At 61.9% G+C, this 22,041-nt stretch overlaps 1 protein-coding gene across 1 annotated transcript; it reads right to left on the reverse strand.

Moving 5' to 3' along the window:
• Positions 1 to 2,346: 2,346 nt before the first annotated feature.
• On the reverse strand, positions 2,347 to 20,096 carry PDE2A (phosphodiesterase 2A). Its single transcript, XM_074150338.1, has 30 exons — positions 19,389 to 20,096; positions 19,044 to 19,133; positions 17,802 to 17,890; positions 16,613 to 16,722; positions 14,694 to 14,749; positions 14,542 to 14,601; positions 14,300 to 14,459; positions 14,111 to 14,163; positions 13,094 to 13,168; positions 12,922 to 12,963; positions 12,746 to 12,814; positions 12,485 to 12,615; positions 12,122 to 12,233; positions 11,940 to 11,979; positions 9,028 to 9,091; positions 8,812 to 8,890; positions 8,516 to 8,693; positions 6,327 to 6,439; positions 5,270 to 5,347; positions 4,926 to 5,048; positions 4,646 to 4,716; positions 4,412 to 4,534; positions 4,188 to 4,275; positions 4,002 to 4,049; positions 3,788 to 3,862; positions 3,531 to 3,630; positions 3,246 to 3,358; positions 2,946 to 2,984; positions 2,681 to 2,787; positions 2,347 to 2,569 (listed from the first exon to the last, which is right to left on the reverse strand). The coding sequence occupies exons 1-30, from the start codon at positions 20,094 to 20,096 to the stop codon at positions 2,347 to 2,349; spliced, it is 3,417 nt and encodes a 1,138-aa protein (XP_074006439.1).
• Between the last annotated feature and the right edge of the window lie 1,945 nt (positions 20,097 to 22,041).

A 22,041-nucleotide genomic window follows, 5' to 3' on the forward strand; every position in this document is an offset into this window, starting at 1 on the left:
CCATCACCTTCCCCTGCTATGGTGGTGCTCACCAGGGCTCACCCTGCCCTGGTTCCCCCTGCTCATGGGTGTTTTGGGTAGCTTTGGTTGGGGTAATGAAGACCTGGGTTGCGCACAGCTGGAGGGACCCTGTGGGACTGGTTGAACAGCCTTCAGGGCTGAGGAGGTCCACACATGTTGGGTTGTGAGGCCAGAGGGACCACAGGGAGGCCAGCAGGGTCCACGCATGGTCATTGGTAGAGCAGGAGGGACCACAGGAGGCCATCATCATCCATGCATGATAGTCTGTAGGATCAGAGTGACCATGGGAGCATGGCAGGGTCCGTGCATGGTCATGGGTAGGGCAGAAGGGACCACAGGAGGCCATCACTGTCCATGCATGGTGGTCTGTAGGATCAGAGTGACCATGGGAGGATGGTAGGGTCCATGCATGGTCTGCAGGACCAAAGGGAGCATGGGAGGCTGGCAGGGTCCATGCACAGTGGTTGGTAGGACAGGAGGGACCACAAGCGACCATCACTATCCATGCATGGTGGTCAGTAGGACCAGAAAGACCACAGGAGGCTGGCAGGGTCCCTGCACAGTGGTCAGTAGGACCAGAGGGACCACAGGAGGCCATCACTGTCCATGCATGGTGGTCTGCGGGACCAGAGGAACCATGGGAGGATGACAGGGTCCATGCGCAGCAATCAGCAGGGCAGGAGGGATGGTGGGAAACCAGTAGGGTCCGGGCGTGGCCAGAGGGACTGTGGGGAGACCATCAGGATCCGTGCATGGTCCTCAGTAGGAATGGAGGGACCACAGGAGGCCATCACTGTCCATGCATGGCAGTCAGTGGGACCAGAGGGTCCACAGGAGGATGGCAGGGTCCATGCATGGTGTTTGATGGGACCAGAACCAGAAGGACCATAGGAGACCATCAGCGTCCATGCATGGTGGCCTGAAGGACCAGAGGGTCCACAGGAGGATGATAAGGTCCATGCATGGCAGTCAGTGGGACCAGAGGGTCCACAGGAGGATGGCAGGGTCCATGCATGGCGTTTGATGGGACCGGAACCAGAAGGACCACAGGAGACCATCAGCGTCCATGCATGGTGGCCTGAAGGACCAGAGGGACCACAGGAGACCATCAGGGTCCATGCATGGTGGTCTGTAGGACCAGAGGGGCTATGAGACACTGGTAGGATCCATGCATGGCAGTCAATAGGACTGGAGGGACCACAAGGAGACCATCAGGAACCATGAATAGTGGCCTGCAGGACCAGAGGGACCGTGATGGTCAGCATGGCAGGAGTTGTGAAGCCACCGTGAGCTGGGGATGCTCATGGAGATGTTGGTCAGCGGTGCAGCCGCTGCCAGAGAGAAGGCTCCTGGGTGGACTGAGCCAGAGGAACACCCACGTGCTGGGGAAACGGTGGGGACCGGACCCCCTGCAGTGTCCCTACGGGAGCGCAGCCCCCCCATACGTGCAAACCAGGAGCCCCCCCCCAGCCTTGGCACGTGTGTAGCCCTTGCAGGGGACATGGCTGCGTGGGACAGGGCTGGGTGAGGGACACGAGTCCTTCCATGAGTCTGGGGATCCGGGGCGGGGGGGGGGGGGGGGGGCGCTTCTAAGCCAACGGATGCTGGGCAGGACCTGGTTCTCCAGTGTGTGTGCTGGGGGGGCAGTCTGGTGGGACCCATCAGGTCATGCAGGTAGAACATCCCCATGGCCGTGGCCACCCCGCTCTGGTGGCCTCTTGCCTTCTCCAGACAGAGTCACCTCCCGTGGGCCTGATCCTGACCCCTCTGTCCTCAACATCCCTCCTCCCACAGCCTCATGTCCCCCTCTGGGACGTCCCCCCCTCCCCGTGTCCTGCAGCCCACCCCCACCAGCACTCCCACTGCCGTCCCCCTCCATCCCACAGACCCCCAGCCCCATTCCAGGGGGGGACAACCCCTCCGGGGGTGCTTCCACCAAGGACATCGTCCCCATTGTCACCCCGTTGGGGACAGGACCTGCAGCCTTAAGGCAATTTAAAGCACATCCATCCCCCCACCCAGCCCCAGGGTGTGCCCCCCCCCCGGTGACAAGAGTCCCAGCAAAAAGGGGTCCAGGGACCACCGGGGTGGAGGGGACACCCGAATAGCTGCCCCCCCAAGGAGGGGACGGCCACCCACCGGTGGGGAAGGACAGACAGTGGGTGCCGGCAGGGGGGGTGCAGACCCCACCATGGTGGTCCAGAGTCACTGATGTCCCCCCAAACTTCCTCCCGACGGGGCTGGGGCGGGGGAGGGACAAAGGTTGGGGGATGCTCCTGGTCCCCAGCCCCCCCCTCCGTTACGCCCCCCCCCCCCCCCCAACTTTCACTCGGCCCCCGCCTCGGGCTGCCCCCCCTCGGGCTCCAGGCAGCCGTTGAGCTGGGGGTCGGGGGCCTGGGGGTCGTATTCTTCATCCAGAAAGTCCAGGGAGTTGTTACTGGGGAGCCCCCGGATGGTGAATTTGTGGGAGACCTTGGTCCACTGCTCCCGGTTACTGGCCACCCTCTCGTAGAGCTCCGCCGCCTTGGGGAAGAGGTCCTGCAGCAACCTGGGGTGGGGGGGACACCCCATCAGCATGGCAAAGGGTAGGGGGTGATGGGAGAGAGGCCTCTCCCCCCTCCCACTCCCAACCCTGGTGCCATCTCTGGTGGGGTCTCACTTGTAGATGGGCATGGCGATGTGCTCCATGAAGCTGATCTGAAGCTCGGGGATGTAGGCTTTCTCCCGGTCCATCATCTCCAGCGGGCGGTTGCCCATGGCTTTCTCCTGAAGTGGCGGCAAGTTGGGGGGGGGGGGGGGGGGTGTCAACGGCAGTGGCCATCCCCTCCCCATTCCCAGGCAACCCTCCCACCCCGACCTCCTCCAAGCCCTCCCAAGAGCATTGGCCAACCCCAACCTTAGCCCAAGTCCTGGGGGCTACCTACCAGGTCACCCTGGGAGAAGAACTCCTTGTAGATCAGCTCCTGCAAGGGACAGGCTGTCAGTGTGGGGGGGTACATGCCTGGGGTGATGCCCCCCACCCTCCAGACCCCTCTCCACGTCTGCAGGAGAACGGCTCTGCATTGGGCTGGATGGTCTGGGGGTCCCTGCATGGAGGGACCACCTCCATGGGGCACGATGCCCCTGCGAGAGGCTGGTCCCTGGCATTTGGGGACATGCAGGTGACCTGGGGGGGGGTGGTGTGGTGGCATTTGGGGGGGTCAGCCCCACGGCGTGGCACTCACCGCGATCTTCCTGGTGGTCTTCCAGCCCTTGGTCTGGTCGGAGAGGTCGCAAGAGGTCATGAGCAGGCAGAGCAGCAGGCTGCGGTGCTGCTTGTTCTTGGGGTCGTAGCCCACTGCCGGGCAAGGAGTGGGGCAGGGGTTGGGGTGGGGGGCTCGAGAAGAAGCCCCACCACCCCCATCACCCCCCTACAGGAGGACTTTGGGGGACATCCATGCCACCTTCCAGCCTTGGTGGGATGAGTTCCCACCATACTGTCCCCTCAACCCCAACTAGAGGAGCTTCACCTTCTGCCATCTTCTGGAGGTCCTTGAAGATGCGCAAGTGGTGGGCCAGGTCGGTGGCCAAGATGATGTCCCTCATGAGGTCCAGCATGCGCTGGTAGTCCTGCAGGGTCAGTCGAGGTGGTGGTGGGAGCAGCTCCGTGCCCCTACCAGCCCCTGCATCCCAAGGGTTGGATCCAGGGATGGGGACTTGGGGGTCTGGATGGGGATTGGGGGGGGGGTGATGTGGGTTGCAGGGGGAGGGGGGGTGGGTGTCTCACCTTGCGGGAGAAATGGTCGAAGATGTTGCAGCCCTGGCTGTTGAGGATGGCGATGGCTTGGGCGAAGTGGTGCCTCTGCAGGAGACGCCGGGGTGGTGGGTGCAGGCAGGGGGGTGCAGGCGGGGGGGGTGCAGGCGGGGGGTGCCTGCCCCACCGGTGAGATGGGCAGGGGGAGGGTTTTTTTTTTGGGGGGGGGGGGGGGGATAGATCTTACCTCCATGACGGATCCTTCCGAGCTGTAGAGCGCAGCCAGGACTGATTTCTGCAAGGCAGAGCGACCCGAGTCATGAAGCTATGGGGGGGAAGACGCCCCCCCCCCCCCTCCTCCATAGCCCCCCATCCCTGTCCCCCCCCTCCACCCCCCAACCCCGTGCACGTCCCAGCGCTGGGCTCGGCTCACCGAGGCCACCTGGAAGGAGTTATTGGTGCCTCTGTGGTCCAGGTCGTGGCACATGCAGGAGATGAAGAGGGCAAAGATCTCGATGTCTCTGGAGGAGGGATGGGAGTGGGGGGGGGGGGGGGGCGGAGAAAGAAGGGAAACTGAGGCAGGCGGGAGGGCAGGGGGTACCCCAGCCGGGCCGGGGGACGGGGATGACAGGGACGGGGGACATCTCCTGGCCTTACTCCAGGTAGTTGACGAGCTCCAGGTTCTTGTAGAGCAGGTAGCAGAAGTGGGAGACGGAGAAGGCGTGCATCCAGTTATGGTAGGGGGGGTCCCGGTAGCCCTTCTTCACCATCAGGCAGAACCTGGGGGGGGGACAGGGCCATGAGGAGGGGGGGGTCTTCTTTTCCCCCTTGGGGACCCCCGCTTGTCCAGGGGTCCCACAGGTGGCCATAGGGACAGGGATGGGGACGCACCTGGTGAGCGTCTGGCGATCCATCTTGTAGTTGTTGATGAAGTTCATGTCCTGCAGCATGCTGAGGATGGCCTGCGGAGGGGACAGGGGGTGGACAGGGGGGTGACAACACCCATCAGGGTCCCCCCCTCACCCCCTGTGCCACCCCTTCCTGGGTGATGCTCAGGGGTGCAGCCGCGTCCCCCCAGTCCCAACCCCTCCAGCACCCTGGGGTTGGGGTACACCTGACCGAGGACAGGTGGGGGACGGTGGCAGTTGGGGACTGTCCCCAAGGTTCTCACCATGGAGGTGTCATCCTCGGGCAGGGAGCGCGGGGTGTAGGTGAAGCTGGCAAAGTTGGGGTCGATGGTGGAGACGGGCTGGATGCCCTCGCTCAGCAGCTTGGTGTACTCATCGTCCGACACCTGAGGGAGCCATTACTGGTGGCCCGTGCTGTGACCCGGTCCCCAAGGTGTCCCCAAGCTGTCCCCCTGGGCCACATCAGCCCCAGAGAGAGCAGAGAGCCCCGAGGGGGGGGTCACTGCCACCCCGCCATGGGGTGGAGGGTGGGGGCACCACGCTGGCAGTGGGGGTCCCAGCTCATGTCCCTGTCCCTGTCACCGTCCCTGTCCGCATGCCACCTCACCTTCATGTGGTACATCATCATCTCATTGGCCAGGTGGCTGCGGTACTGCGCCTCATTCACCTTCTTGTACAGCAGCGACTGCGGAGCGGGAGTTGGGGTACAGGAGTGCTGGGGGTGGGCAGACCCCCCCAAACTTCCCCAACACCCCAGAATATCCCTGCTCCCTGGATGTGTCCTCCCCATCTCCATCCCATCTCATCCCCATCCCATCCCCATCCCCGTCCCCATTCCCATCCCCATCCTATCCCCATCCCCATCCCCATCCTATCTTATCCCCATCTTATCCCCATCCCCATCACATCACATACCATCACATCCCCATCACATTCCATCCCATCCCATCCCCATCCCCATCACATCTCATCCCCATCCCCATCCTCATCCCATCCCCGTCCCCATCCCATCCCATCCCATCCCATCCCATCCCATCCCCATCCCCATCCCCATCGCCATCCCTATCCCCATCACATCACATTCCATCCCATCCCCATCCCCATCCCCATCCCCATCCCCGTCCCATCCCATCCCCATCCCCGTCCCATCTCATCCCCATCCCCATCCCATCCCCACCCCCATCCTCATCCCCATCCCCATCTCCATCCCATCCCATCCCCATCCCCATCCCCATCACATCACATACCATCACATCCACATCACATTCCATCCCATCTCATCCCCATCCCCATCCCATCCCCGTCCCCATCCCATACCATCCCCATCTCCATCCCATCCCATCCTCATCCCCATCCCCATCCCCATCACATCACATACCATCACATCCCCATCACATTCCATTCCATCCCATCCCCATCCCCATTCCATCCCATCCCCATTCCCATCCCATCTCATCCCCATCCCCATCCCATCCCCATCACATTCTATCCCATCCCCATCACATCCCCATCTCCCCATCGCCACCACCGCCTGTCCCCAAGGAATGGGGACCACGCACACACGTTCCGCCATCCCTCTGTGCTGTGACCAGCTCTGGGGCAGAGCAGTGGGGTCCCCCTCACGTGTCCCCCCACCCCGGGTTGGGGACCCCCTGGGGACATACATGGGCGATGCTGATGCCGCAGTAGATGGAGAAAGCGGTGGCCAGGTCCTCGTCGAACTTGCTGAACCAGGGGCCGTTGATCTTGTTGACCAGCTCCGCCACCCCGATGACCTCTGAGAGCAGAGGGGGGGTCAGGGGGCAGGATCAGACCCGTGCGCTGGGGACAGGAACGTCCCCATGTGGCAGGGACAGGATTGTGCCCGGGTTTTGGGGACAGGATGGTGCCCACATGCTGGGGACAAGATGGTGCCCACATGGTGGGGGACACCACCGTGCCCATGTAGTGGGGGACAGGATGGTGCCCACATGCTGGGGACAGGATGGTCCCCATGTGGGGACAGTGCTGTGCCCATATGTTGGGGACAGGATGGTGCCCACATGGTGGGGGACACCGCTGTGCCCATGTAGTGGGGGACAGGGTCGTGCCCATGTAGTGGGGGACAGGGTCATGCCCACATTCTGGGGACAGGATGGTGCCCACATGGTGGGGGACGCTGCTGTCCCCATGTGGTGGGGGACAGGATTGTGCCCACGTTCTGGGGACAGGAGCGTGCCCACACACTGGGACAGGATGGTGCCCGTGTGGGGACAGTGCTGTGCCCATGTGTTGGGGACAGGATGGTGCCCACATGGTGGGGGACACCGCTGTGCCCATGTAGTGGGGGACAGGATGGTGCCCACATTCTGGGGACAGGATGGTCCCCCATGTAGGGACAGTGCTGTGCCCGTGTGCTGGGGACAGGAGGTTGCCCACATGCTGGGGACAGGACGGTGCCCAGGTGCTGGGGACAGGATGGTCCCCATGTGGGGACAGTGCTGTGCCCGTGTGTTGGGGACAGGAGGTTGCCCACATGCTGGGGACAGGATGGTGCCCACATAGAATCATAGAATCATAGAATGGCTAGAGTTGGAAAGGACCTTAAAGATCATCTAGTTCCAACCCCCCTGCCATGGGCAGGGAAACCTCTCACTAGAGCAGGTTGCTTAAAGCCCCATCCAGCCTGGCCTTGAACACTTCCAGGGATGGGGCATCCACAACTTCCCTGGGCAACCTGTTCCAGTGCCTCACCACCCTCACTGTAAAGAATTTCTTCCTTATATCTAATCTAAATCTCTTCTCTTCCAATTTAAAACCATTGCCCCTTGTCCTGTCACCACTCTTCCTGACAAAGAGTCCCTCTTCAGCTCTTCTGTAGGCTCCCTTCAGGTATTGATAGGCTGTTATAAGGTCTCCCCGGAGCCTTCTCTTCTCCAGGCTGAACAACCCCAGCTCTCTCAGTCTGTCTGTAGTGGGGGACAGGATGGTGCCCACATGCTGGGGACAGGATGGTGCCCATGTAGGGACACCGCTGTCCCCATGTGGTGGGGGACAGGATTGTGCCCACGTTCTGGGGACAGGATGGTGCCCACATGGTGGGGGACGCTGCTGTCCCCATGTGGTGGGGGACAGGATTGTGCCCACGTTCTGGGGACAGGAGCGTGCCCACACACTGGGACAGGATGGTGCCCATGTGGGGACAGTGCTGTGCCCATGTGTTGGGGACAGGATGGTGCCCACATGCTGGGTCCAGGGCTGAGGCTGTGTATTGGGGACAGGATGGTGCCCACATTCTGGGGACAGGATGGTCCCCCATGTAGGGACAGTGCTGTGCCCGTGTGCTGGGGACAGGAGGTTGCCCACATGCTGGGGACAGGACGGTGCCCAGGTGCTGGGGACAGGATGGTCCCCATGTGGGGACAGTGCTGTGCCCGTGTGTTGGGGACAGGAGGTTGCCCACATGCTGGGGACAGGATGGTGCCCACATGGTGGGGGACACTGCTGTGCCCATGTAGTGGGGGACAGGATGGTGCCCACACACTGGGACAGGATGGTGCCCATGTAGGGACACCGCTGTCCCCATGTGGTGGGGGACAGGATTGTGCCCACGTTCTGGGGACAGGATGGTGCCCACATGGTGGGGGACACCGCTGTCCCCATGTGGTGGGGGACAGGATTGTGCCCACGTTCTGGGGACAGACTGGTGCCCAAGCACCAGGAGCACCATCGTGCCCACGTGCTGGGGGTCACCACGATGCCCGTGTGCTGCTGTTGGAAGGACACCGGTTTTTGGGTCCCGGGTGCCACCTCCATGTGCGGGGAGGATGACAAAGTGGCCATGGTGCCGGGTGACAATCCGGTGTCCCCTCACCCTGGCTCTCGTTCTTGATGGGGAAGCAGAGGATGTTGCGGGTGCGGAAGCCGGTGCTGTCGTCCACCCCCCGGTAGAAGAGCGGGTGGGAGTAGGCATCCTTGATGTTCAGGATCTTGCCCGTGGTGGCCACGTGGCCAGCGATGCCCTGGTCCGCCGGGATGCGGATCTCGTAGCTCTGCCATCAAGGAAGGGGTGGGGGGCGGGAGGGGATGTCACCAGCGTGTGACACACCCACACACACACACACACACACCCCCCCCAAAAAAACTTGGTCCCCTTGTCCCCGCGCTCACCTCATCGTCCACCACGCCGCCGTCGAACACCTTGGCCACCAGCTCGTGGCTGAGCCGGTCCAGCAGGAACACGGAGCATCTGCAAGAGAGGCCACCACCCCGATGGCACCCACGGGGGGAGGGGAGGGGGGGGGGGTGTCTCAGCACCCCGGTGCCCACCCATGTGTCATCGTGTGTGTCCCCCCCCCATCCCCACGATGGGGGTCACCCACTCACATCTCGGCGTTGCTGAGGTTTCGGGCCTCGGTGATGATCTCCTGGAGCAGAACCGAGACGTCATCTGGGGGGGTGAAGAAGGGGGAGAGGGTCAGGGACCCCCCCCCCTGCATCCACCCACCTCGGCCCCCCCACTCATGCAATGAAAGCGGGGGGAGCTCAGCTGGCTGTGCAGGGGGGGGCTGGGCCAGCACCCCCCCACTGCGGGGCAAGGGGAACGGACCGGGGAGAGCAGGTGGAGAGGGGTGCACGGAGGGAGGGCATGCGTGTGCAGGCATGCAGGTGTGTGCATACACGTGTGTGCACGCGTGTGCAGGCATGCGTCTGTGCACGCGCATGTGTGCGTCTGTGCATGTGCATGTATGTGTGCGCATGCATGAGTATGCATGTGTGCATGCATGTCTGTGCATGCATGTGTGTGTGTGCACGTGTGTGTGCATGTGTACACATGAGTGTGCATATACATGTGTGCATGTGTCTGTGCATGCGTGTGGTCATCTGTGCATGTGCTTGAGCGTGCCTGAGTATGTGCATGTACATGTGCATGTGAGTGCATGCATGGGTGCAGGTGCGTGTGTGTGTGCATGCATGTGTCTGTGCATGTGTGTGTATGCTTGCATGTGCATGCGTGTGTGTGTGCATGTCTGCATGCATGTCTGTGCATGAGTATGTGCATTGACATGTGCATGTGTGTTTGCACGCGCGTGCATGGGTGTTCATGGGTGTGCATGTGTATGCATGTGTGTGCATGCATGTGGGTGTGCATGTGCATATTCGTATTTGTGCACACGTGCATGTGCACACGTGCATGCATGTGTGTGCATGTACATGTGGGGGTGGGCATGCATGTGCATGCATTTGAATGTGTATGCATATGCATGTGTGCCTGCACATTGCATGCATGTGCACGTGTGCCCATCACATGGTGACACAGCCTGTGTGTGCATGCAGCAGCGCAGGCAGCAGTGCACACGTGTGTGCAGCAGTGTGTGTGTGTGCGCGCGTGCAGCAATGCATGTCTATGTGCATCTGTATGTGCATGCAGCTCTGTGTGGCTGCAGCAGTGCATGCAGCAGCGCGCACGTGTGTGCAGCAGTGCATGTGTGTGCATGCATGTGCAGCAGAGTGTGTGCGCAGCAATGCATGTGTTCATGCAGCAGCATGTGCATGCAGCTCAGTGTGTGCATGCAGCAGCATGTGTGTGCATGCAGCAGTGCATGCATGCAGTGGGGCGTACATGTGTGCTGCAGTGTGTGTACAGCCATGCAGCAGTGTGTGCAGCAATGCATGTGTGTGCACAGCAGCATGTGCATGCAGCTCTGTGCGTGCCTGCAGCAGAGCATGCCTGCAGCCGCGCGTACACGCATGCAGCGGTGCATGTGTGCATGCAGCAGCATGTGCATTCAGCAGTGTGTGCATGCCTGCAGCAGCAGGTCATGCATACAGCAGCTGCATGCATACAGCAGTGCATGCATGTGTGCAGCAGTGTGTGCGCATGCAGCAGTGTGTGTGTGCGCATGCAGCAGTACATGCATGTCGTAGTGCATACACACGTGCAGCAGTGTGCGTGCATGCAGCAGTACGTGTGCAGCACCACATACGTGTGTGCAGCACCACATACGTGTGTGCAGCAGCATGTGTGCAGCAGTGCATGTGTGCATGCAGCAGTTCATGCATGCAGCAGTGCATACACGTGTGCAGCTGTGCATGCGTGCAGCAGTACATCCGTGCAGCAGTGCATGCATGCAGCACCACGTATGTGCATGCAGCAGCATGTGTGCAGCAATGCGTGTGTGCATGAAGCAGTACGTGCATGCAGCACCACATACATGCATGCGGCAGCGCATGTGCAGCAATGCACGTGTGCATGCAGCACTGCATGCATGCATGCAGTAGTGCGTACACGTGTGCAGCCACGCATGTGTGCAGCAGAGCATGCATGCAGCAGAACACACGTGCAGCAGAACACACATGCAGCAGTACACATGTGCAGCAGTACACACATGCAGCAGTACATGTGTGCAGCAGTACATGCGTGCAGCAGAGCACACATGCAGCAGAACACGCGTGCAGCAGTACATGTGTGCAGCAGTACATGCATGCAGCAGAGCACACATGCAGCAGAACACGCATGCAGCAGTACACACATGCAGAACACACATGCAGCAGAACACGCATGCAGAAGTACATCCATGCAGCAGAGCACACGTGCAGCAGAACACACATGCAGCAGTACATGTGTGCAGCAGTACACACGTGCAGCAGTACATGTGTGCAGCAGTACACGCGTGCAGCAGAGCACGCACGCAGCAGAACACGCATGCAGCAGCACACACATGCAGAACACACACGCAGCAGTACATGTGTGCAGCAGTACATGCGTGCAGCAGAGCATGCATGCAGCAGAACACGCGTGCAGCAGTACATGTGTGCAACAGCACACACGTGCAGCAGAACATGTGTGCAGCAGTACATCCATGCAGCAGAGCACACATGCAGCAGAACACACATGCAGCAGTACATGTGTGCAGCAGTACATGTGTGCAACAGTACACGCGTGCAGCAGAACATGTGTGCAGCAGTACATCCATGCAGCAGAGCACACATGCAGCAGAACACACATGCAGCAGTACATGCGTGCAGCAGTACACGCGTGCAGCAGAACACGCATGCAGCAGAACACGCGTGCAGCACCGCGCACATGCATGCAGCAGCGTGTGTGCAGCAATGCATGTGTGCACACAGCGCCACGTGCACGGCAGCGCAGGGGACAAGCTCCCCCCATGTTGGGGACCCCCAATGCCACCGTCCTGGGGGGGGGGAGGGGGGTGGCATGCATTGGGGGGGGGGGGAGGGGGGGGGTCCATCCCCCCCCCCCCAGGACACGGCTGCTCCCCGCAGCGTCCACCTACCCAAGTGGGTGAAGAGGTTCTTCGCCACCTGCAGCAGGGCCTGGTGGGGGACACACACACACACACAGAGGGGACACCATCAGCCACCCACCGGCGTGACGTGGGGACACGCACACGCGTGTGACACGTGTGTGGTGTGTGTGTCGTCCGCGTGTGTGTCCCCCCACCCCAGGGGCTCTCACCTGGCACTCGCACTTGAGCTTCTGCTCCTTCTGGAAGGCCAAGGTGCTGGTGAGCACCGTGGAGGTGTAGCAGAAGCAGTGCTGGATCTTGTGCTCGTCCGTCTCCGTGTAGCTGCGGGGGGTGAGGGGGGGGGGGGGGGGGGACACACGCACACACAGATACGACCCCCACGGTGTGGGGGGGGGCACCCCTCAGTCCCCCGTCCCCACGCCACTGGTCCCCACGCCACGCCTGCCCCAACTTTTCACCATCATGGAGATGTTCCACCAGCCCCAAGGGCAGCCCCAAGGTGGGGCAGAAGGGAAGTTGGGGGGGGGATCCTCTGTGTGTGTCCCCCCCCTCAAAGCCACCCCCTTGCTCACCTGTCCCCACTCAGCTTGTTGAAGGCGCAGGCCAGTGCCACCACCTGGGAGGTGGCCCGGCTGATGACGGGGACGCAGAGCATGGAGGTGACCTCGCAGCCCAACATGCTGCTCAGCTGCTTGTGCTCCTCCTGGGGGGACAGGGAGGGGCGAGGGGGGCAAGATGGGGCAGGGTTTTACCCCCCAACGCCCCCCACCCCCACCCCCCCTGGAAGCCCCAGGGGACACCGAGGTGGGGGACACCGGGGAGCCGATACCCACCTCGCTGATGTCCTTCAAGGTGATGGACTTCTTGTCCTCCACCACTTGCCCCAGGCGCCCAAAGGTGAGCTGTGGGTGGAGGGGACGGGGTGACTCCATGGGGACCTGCTGCCCCCCCGACCCCCCCCCCGCCGTGTCCCCCCACCCTCCTGCCACCCCCCAACCCCTACACTCACCGAAAAGCTGATCTCCTCCTCCAGGACACGGTCCCCAACCACCTGGAAGAGATGGAGGGGGGGTAAAGTGCCATGGGATGGTGGCCGAACCCCCCTTGGGGGGGGCAACGGGACCTGCTGGCCCCATGGTGGTGGGGGTCAGGGTGGGGGGTCTTGGCCCGGTGGCCCCCACCTGGCAGAAGAGCTGGTGGTTGTCCTCGGAGACGAGCAGGAGGCAGCAGCAGAACGACTGGGTCTCCTGCTTCAGCTGGGGGGGGGGAAGGAGGAAAAGAGGGGGGTCAGCACCCCAACCTGCCCTGAGCGCCCCCCACCCTCCCCACCCCGGGCAGAGTCTGGCCCCTCTTCTGCCCACCCAAGGTACCCCCACCCCAGAACCTCTTCCCTGGAGCTGATGGGGTTCACTCTGGAGACTAGTGATGGCGAGGACAAGGGTGTTCATTCTGGAGACTACAGAGGGTGAGGACAAGGGTGTTCACTCTGGAGACTAGTGATGGTGAGGACAAGGGTGTTCACTCTGGAGACTAGTGATGGTGAGGACAAGGGTGTTCATTCTGGAGACTACAGAGGGTGAGGACAAGGGTGTTCACTCTGGAGACTAGTGATGGTGAGGACAAGGGTGTTCACTCTGGAGACTACAGAGGGTGAGGACAAGGGTGTTCACTCTGGTCTCTACTGGTGGCGAGGGCAAGGCTGTTCACTCTGGAGACTACTGAGGGTTGCGCACAGGACACTGGGGAGCAGGAGGGGGACCCACAGGTGGCACTGTTCACTCTGGAGACTACCGATCGTTATGGCAAGGCTGGTCACCCTGGTCACTACTGACAGCGAGGGCAAGGCTGTTCACTCTGGAGACTACTGAGGGTTGTGTAGAGGACACTGGGGAGCAGGAGGGGGACACACAGGTCCTCTCGCAGCGTTTCTGTGACTACGGTGGCACTGTTCACTCTGGAGACTACTGATGGCGAGGGCAAGGCTGTTCACTCTGGTCGCTACTGATGGTTATAGCAAGGCTGTTCACTCTGGAGACTACTGATGGCTGCGCAGTTGATGCTTGAGGCTTTTCTTTGCTTTGAGGGAATTTCCCTTTTTTTTTTTTTGGGAATAAATCGGGGCTCCCCGGTGTGTCCTGGAGCTGGGGGCAAGGAGGGGGGGGGCAGGGGTGAGGTGGGGGCGGGGGGTGATTACTCACGTAGTTGACGACCTTGAGCTGGAGCGAGGCAGCATCCAGGTCGTACAGCTCACCTGCGCGAGGGGCGAGAGCGGCGTGAGGGGCCCTGCACCCCAGATTCACCCCATCCACGCACCCCCCCCCCCACCCCCCCCCCCAGAGTGTGTGTGTGTGTGTGTCCCCCGATGTGTCCCCCCGCCCCATCCTCACCGCAGAGCTGCAGGATCTTGCAGTCCAGGTCGCTGTAGCCGCTGTCGGGCGCCTTCTCGGGTTTGGCCAAGGAGTTCTGGGAGGAGCTGGTAGAGAGGCTGACCTGGGGCCAGGGCTGCAGCTTCTGCAGGGCTTGCAGGCGCCGGTAGGCCACCAGGGTCTGGAAGGGACAAGAGAACAAGAGGGTTGGGGGACAAGGGTGACAGGTCCCCAGGTGCCGTGGCCGAGTTGGGGTCACTCACGTGTCTCTCCAACGCACGCAGGTTCTGCTCGTCCGAGTCGCTCAGCTGGCCGCAGTGGACCTGGTGGGAAGGGAGATGTTGTGAGGTGAGGACCCCCAGTGTCCAAGCCCTGTCCCCGCTCCCCAGAGCCCGGCCCGTGTCCCCATGCTCACCAGGATGACACACACCACGGCCCCGCTGTCCTTGTCCACCAGCGGGATGATGAGCACTGCAGGAGAGAGAGGGTCGGTCCCAAGTGGGCACCGGGGGAACCCTCGAGGTGCACGTCCCCACCATGCCCCATGCGTCACCCACCCAACCATCCATCCACCCATCTCTCCATCCATATAAGCATAGAAGGGTTTGGGTGGGAAGGGACCTTTAAAGGTCATCCAGTCCCACCCGCTGCCCCGGGTAGGGACACCTCCCACCAGACCAGGTTGCTCAAAGCCCCATCCAATCCAGCCTTGAACACCTCCAGGGGTGGGGCAACCACCACCTCTCTGGGTCAGTCTGGACATCCATCCATCCATCCACCCATCCATCTATCCACCTCCATGCCCACTTGTCCCCCAGGCACCCCTCAGTCGTCCCAATCCCCACCTGTCCCTCACCCCTTCATCCTCCTTCCATCCACCTGTATGTGCCCATCTCCCATCTACCCCTCCACCTACCGACGCTCACACCCATCTACCAACCCATCAACCAACTCACCCACCAACCATCCATCCATTCACCCACCCATCTACCAACTCTTCCATCCATCCATCCATCCATCCATCCATCCATCCATCCACCTACCCACCAACCAACAAATCCACCCACCAACCAACCCATCCATCTACCCATCCATCCATCCATCCACCCACCAACCAACCCATCCATCTACCCATCCATCCATCCACCCACCCACCAACCCATCCATCCACCCACCAACTCACCCACCAACCAATGCATCCATCCTCCCACCAACAAACCCATTCACCCACCAAACAATGCATCCATCTACCAACCCACCCATCCATCTACCCACAAACCAACTCATCCATCTACCCACCCACCAACCAACCCATCCATCCACCCACCCACCAGCCAACCAACCCACCCACCCACCAACCAACACACCCATCCACCAACCAACCCATCCATCAACCAACCAAGCCATCCATTTACCCACCCGCTAAACCATCCACCCACCCATCAACCAACCCACCCATCCACCCACCCATCCATCTACCCACAAACCAACCCACCCATCCACCCACCCATCCATCTACCCACAAACCAACCCACCCATCCACCCACCCATCCATCTACCCACAAACCAACCCACCCATCCACCCACCCATCCATCTACCCACAAACCAACCCATCCATCCACCCACCCACCAGCCAACCAACCCACCCACCCACCAACAACCCATCCATCCACCCACCCACCAACCAACACACCCATCCACCAACCAACCCATCCATCAACCAACCAACCCATCCATCCACCCACCCACCAACCAACACACCCATCCACCAACCAACCCATCCATCAACCAACCAACCCATCCATCTACCCACCCGCTAAACCATCCACCCACCCATCAACCAACCCACCCATCCACCCACCCATCCATCCACCCACCCACCAGCCAACCAACCCACCCACCAGCCAACCCATCCATCCACCCACCCACCAACCAACACACCCATCCACCAACCAACCCATCCATCAACCAACCAAGCCATCCATTTACCCACCCGCTAAACCATCCACCCACCCATCAACCAACCCACCCATCCACCCACCCATCCATCTACCCACAAACCAACCCACCCATCCACCCACCCATCCATCTACCCACAAACCAACCCACCCATCCACCCACCCATCCATCTACCCACAAACCAACCCATCCATCCACCCACCCACCAGCCAACCAACCCACCCACCCACCCACCAACAACCCATCCATCCACCCACCCACCAACCAACACACCCATCCACCAACCAACCCATCCATCAACCAACCAACCCATCCATCTACCCACCCAGCCCTATGCCCCCCGCCTCCACCCATTGCTCTCCCCCCAGCCCCACCTTGCGTGCCGGGGGCCAAAGGTGCTGCCAGGTGCCCCAGCTGCTGGCCGGGGAGCTCGGTGGGGGGCAGCCCCCCACACTCCAGCCGCTTCTGCTTCCGCACCGCATCCCTGTGGGGACAGGGACGGGGCAGGGGGTCACCCTGAGCCACCACCCCAGGGAGGACCCCAACAGCCCCCCACCCCAGGCAAGGGACCTGCATGTGCAGGGAGGGGACAGGCCACCAAGACTGCACAGCACACATGGGAAAGGGACAGGGATGGGGATGAGGATGAGGAAGGAGATGGGGAGAGGGAAGGGAAAAGGGATGAGATTGGGGACAGTGATGGGGATGAGGATGAGGATGAATATGGAGACAGGGAAAGGAAAAGGGTTTGGGGATGGGAACAGGGATGGAGAGATGGGGACAAGGAGGATGATGAAGATGAAGATGGGGATGGGGAAGGGAAAGGGGATGGGATGAGGATGAGGACGAGGATGAGGATGAGGATGAGGATGAGGATGAGGATGGGGAGAGGGAAGGGAAAGGGGATGAGGTTGGGGACTGGGATGGGGATGGGGATGAGGATGGGGATGGAGACAGGGAAGGGAAAAGGGATGGGGAGACAGGGACGAGGATGATGATGAAGATGGGCATGGGGATGGGGAAGGGAAAGGGGATGGGATGAGGATGAGGATGGAGATGGAGACAGGGAAGGGAAAAGAGATGGGGAGACAGGGACGAGGATGATGATGAAGATGGAGGTGGGGATGGGGAAGGGAAAGGGGATGGGGATGAGGATGAGGATGAGGATGAGGATGAGGATGGAGATGGAGACAGGGAAGGGAAAAGGGATGGGGATGGGGATGAGGATGAGGATGGGCATGAGGATGAGGATGAGGATGGAGATGAAGACAGGGAAGGGAAAGGGGATGAGGTTGGAGACAGGGATGGAACGAGGATGGGGATGGGACAGGGATGAGGATGAGGGTGAGGATGAGGCTGAGGATGGAGATGAGGACAGGGAAGAAGAAGATGGGGACGGGGATGGGGGCAAAAGAGGATGGGGATGAGGATGGATCCACCAGCCATGTCCCCTGGGAAACCTCGCAACCGCCGCACACACGTATGTGCGCACATCCGTGCCAGCCCACACGCGTGTGCACACACACACACACACACGGGGGGGGGGGGGGCGGGGGGGTTCACCTGAGCTTCCCCTCGGATGGCAGCTCATGGGGGGGGTCATCACAGATCAGCCGGGTGTCCCCCTCCAGCAGGTAGATGTAGACGTGCTCCTGGAGGAGGGAGGGGGGACATGGGACAGGCAGTGCTGAGGGACGGGGACACCCCGGACATCCCAGACCCCCCCTTGGGACTACCCCCCCCACCCCCCCCATCACACCATTGGCTCAGAAGCCCTTGCCCTCCCCCCCCCCCCCCCAGGCTCTGCAGGGAGCCTCAGTTTCCCCATGTGCAGGGGGCTTTGCTGGGCAAGAAACATGGCACCCCACGCATGAACACACGTGCACGGACGCACACGTGTGTAAACACATGTAGACACCCTGAGGCCACCACCAGCACCAGGGTCATCACCAGCAGCAGGGCCACCACTGGCACCTGGGCCACCAGCACCCCAGGGTCACCATCAGCACCCCAGGGGCACTACCAGCACCAGGGTCACCACTGGTCCCAGGGCCACCATCAGCACAGGGTCACCACTGGTCCCAGGGCCACCATCAGCACCAGGGTCACCACTGGTATCAAGGTCACCAGCACACCAGGGCCGCCACCAGCACCAAGGCCACCTCTGGTACCGTGGCCACTGGCACCCCAGGGCCACCACCAGCCCCAGGGCCACCAGCATCCCAGGGCCACCATCAGCACCAGGGTCACCACTGGTATCAAGGTGACCAGCACCCCAGGGCCACCACCAGCCCCAGGGCCACCAGCACCCCAGGGCCACCATCAGCACAGGGTCACCACTGGTCCCAGGGCCACCATCAGCACCAGGGTCACCACTGGTATCAAGGTCACCAGTACACCAGGGCTGCCACCAGCACCAAGGCCACCGCTGGTACCAGGGTCACCACCGGTACCCCAGGGCCACCACCAACACACCAGGGTCACCACCAGGGCCACCACTGACACCAGGGCCACCAGAACCCTAGAGCCACCACCAGCACCAGGGCCACCACCATCACCCCAGTGCCACAAGGGCACTGGGGGGTCTGCAGCCCCTGGCGAGGAGGTGGCCAGTGACACTCCGGAAGCTCAACCCAAGAGCTATTTCACGCCGGGCTTTGGTGGCCAGTGACACGTGTCCCATGAGGGAAGACATGGAGGTGGGTTGGGTGGGGGTGAGGAGAAGACATCCCCCCCCCCCCCCCCCTCCCCGAGCTCAACCCCGGTATCAGCCACCAGAGAGTCCCCAGCGTGGTTGTCACCTACCGCGTTGGGCAGGAGGGCGAGCAGGCCATGGCGGAGGGCGTCCCGCAGGCCGGTGGCATCGATGGCGGCCCCCAGGCTCAGCAGGGCATCCTGGGGAGAGAGCAGAGGGGTCAGGAGACCGTCCCGCGTCACCTCCCCCCGCCCAGACCCCCTTTTGGGGTCAGAATGGCCCGTTTTGGTCAATACGCATCCGGACGGGGGGGGGGGGGGGGGGGGCACTGGGAGCAGTGGGCTGGCGTACTGGGAGCACTGGGTTGGAGAGGTGGGGTGGCACGGGGGGAGTGACCCCAGGGAAACCTGGGCTTGCAGGGGGGGGACACACGGTCCTGCACTAGCCACGCTGACAGCAGCACTAGCCACGCTGACATCCGCACGAGCCACGCCAGTGCCTGCACCAGGCATGCCACCACCAGTGCTAGCCACACCAATGCCTGCACTAGCCACGCCAATGCCTGCAATAGCCACGCCTCCCCCACCACTAGCCACGCCAATGCCTGCATTAGCCATGCCTCCCCCACTGCTAGCCACACCAATGCCTGCACTAGCCACGCCACCCCCAGTGCTATCCACACCAATACCTGCACTAGCCATGACAACACCTGTGCTAGCCATGTCAATGCCTGCACTAGCCATGCCCCCCTCAGCACTATCCACACCAATGCCTGCACTAGCCACGCCAATGCCTGCATTAGCCATGCCTCCCCCACTGCTAGCCACACCAATGCCTGCACTAGCCACGCCACCCCCAGTGCTATCCACACCAATACCTGCACTAGCCATGACAACACCTGTGCTAGCCATGTCAATGCCTGCACTAGCCATGCCCCCCTCAGCACTATCCACACCAATGCCTGCACTAGCCACGCCAATGCCTGCATTAGCCATGCCTCCCCCACTGCTAGCCACACCAATGCCTGCACTAGCCATGCCACCCCCAGTGCTATCCACACCAATACCTGCACTAGCCATGACAACACCTGTGCTAGCCATGTCAATGCCTGCACTAGCCATGCCACCCTCAGCACTATCCACACCAATGCCTGCACTAGCCATGCCCCCCCCACTGCTAGCCACACCAATGCCTGCACTAGCCAAGCTACCCCAGCACTAGCCACACCAGCACCTGCACTAGCCATGACAACACCTGTGCTAGCCATGTCAATGCCTGCACTAGCCATGCCCCCCTCAGCACTATCCACACCAATGCCTGCACAAGCCATGCCCCCCCAGCGCTAGCCATGCCTATGTCTGCACTGACCGCATCAATGCCTGCACTAGCCAAGCTACCCCAGCACTAGCCACACCAGCACCTGCACTAGCCACACAGCACCTGCACTAGTCACACCAATGCTAGCCACTCTAATACCTGCATTAGTCATGCCACCCCCATCGTTAGTCAGGTCAGCACCTGCACTAGCCACGCCACCCTCAGCACTAGCCACACCAGCACCTGCACTAGCCATGCCAGCACCTGCAAAAGCCATGCCAACACATCCGCTAGCCATGTCAGTGCCTGCACTAGCCATGCAACCTCCAGCACTAGCCTCACCAATGCCTGCACTAGCCACAACAATGCCTCCACTAGCCACACGACCCCCAGCGCTAGCCACACTAACACCTGCACTAGCCACGACAATGCCTGCACTAGCCACACCAGCCCCAGTGCTAGTTATGCCAGTACCTGCACTAGCCATGCCACCCTCGGCGCTAGCCACACCAATGCCTGCACTACCCACGCCAATGCATGCACTAGTCATGTCAAAGTCTGCACTAGCCATGCCACACCCAGTGCTAGCCATGCCAATACCTGAACTAGCCACACCAGCGCCTGCACTAGCCATGACACCCTCAGTGCTAGCCATGCCAGTGCCTGCACTAGCCACACCAACATGGGCAGTAGCCATGTCAATGCCTGCTCTAGCCATGCCATCTCCAGTGCTAGCCACAGCAATACTTGCACTAGCCAGGTCAATGCCTGCACTAGCCAGGTCAATGCCTACAGTAGCCAGGTCAGTATCTGCGCTAGCCACATCACTGCCTGTACTAGCCAAGCCATTCCCAGCACTAGCACCGCCACCACCTGCACTAGCCACGCTAATACCCGCACTAGCCACACCAGGCAGGGCAACAAACCTACCTTCCCTGCCCTTAAATATTCGAGTCGGCGCCGGTTCCTTTGCATTAATACACGGGGGGGGCACCCCAGACCCGTCCCCCCTCCCCATCGCACCCCCCCCTGGGGCACCCACAGGGGACAGGGGGACCACCCTGGCTCTGCCGCAGGTTGCCGCCGCGGTGGCTACCACCAGCCCCCCCCCCCCCCCCCCCCGGGAGCCCCTTGAGCAGAAGAATTCCCACCATCCCCCTGCCAGCGCCGCCATAAATCCCTGGATAAAGCGGGCAGGCGCCGCACGCTGCCGCCCCGGGTGCCACCACGGGGCGGTTGGGGGTGGGGGGGACGGGGACGGACCCTCTGGGGATGGCATCCCCAAGCCGGTAGCCACCCGCTTGCCCACCCCGTCCTGGGGGAGCATCCTCGGGATCCGGGTGGGAGCTGACGAGGTGGGCGCTGGTTTTATTCCAACAGGGCCGCGTCTCCAGTCGCTTAACTCACACTGGAGACACATGCACTGTAGAACACAGCCAGGCCTTGGCCCCCCCCGGGGCGGGGGGGGGGATCCATCCTGACGTCCCTCTGTCCCTCCGCCGTGGCTCGGCACCCCTGCCCCGGGTGGGGGAGAAGATGGGGAAAAGCCCCCCCCCCCCCCCCCCCCCCCCCCCCTTTCCGTGGGTGGAATGCCGTGGGATGCTAGGAGCGGGGATGGATGGGTGGCAGCTGGAGGAGGGTGTTGATGGGGTCGGGAATGCCGGGGGGGGGGGGGGGGGGGGGGGAGAAGGGTGGCTGTATGGGGGGGCTGTGGGGGAGCGGGGCTGGGCAGGGTAGGGCATCCCCCTCCTCCCACTGATCCCGCTGATCCTGCTTATCCCGCTATTCCCA

Source organism: Numenius arquata, chromosome 1 (assembly GCF_964106895.1).
Source record: "Numenius arquata chromosome 1, bNumArq3.hap1.1, whole genome shotgun sequence".
Lineage (NCBI taxonomy): Eukaryota > Metazoa > Chordata > Aves > Charadriiformes > Scolopacidae > Numenius > Numenius arquata.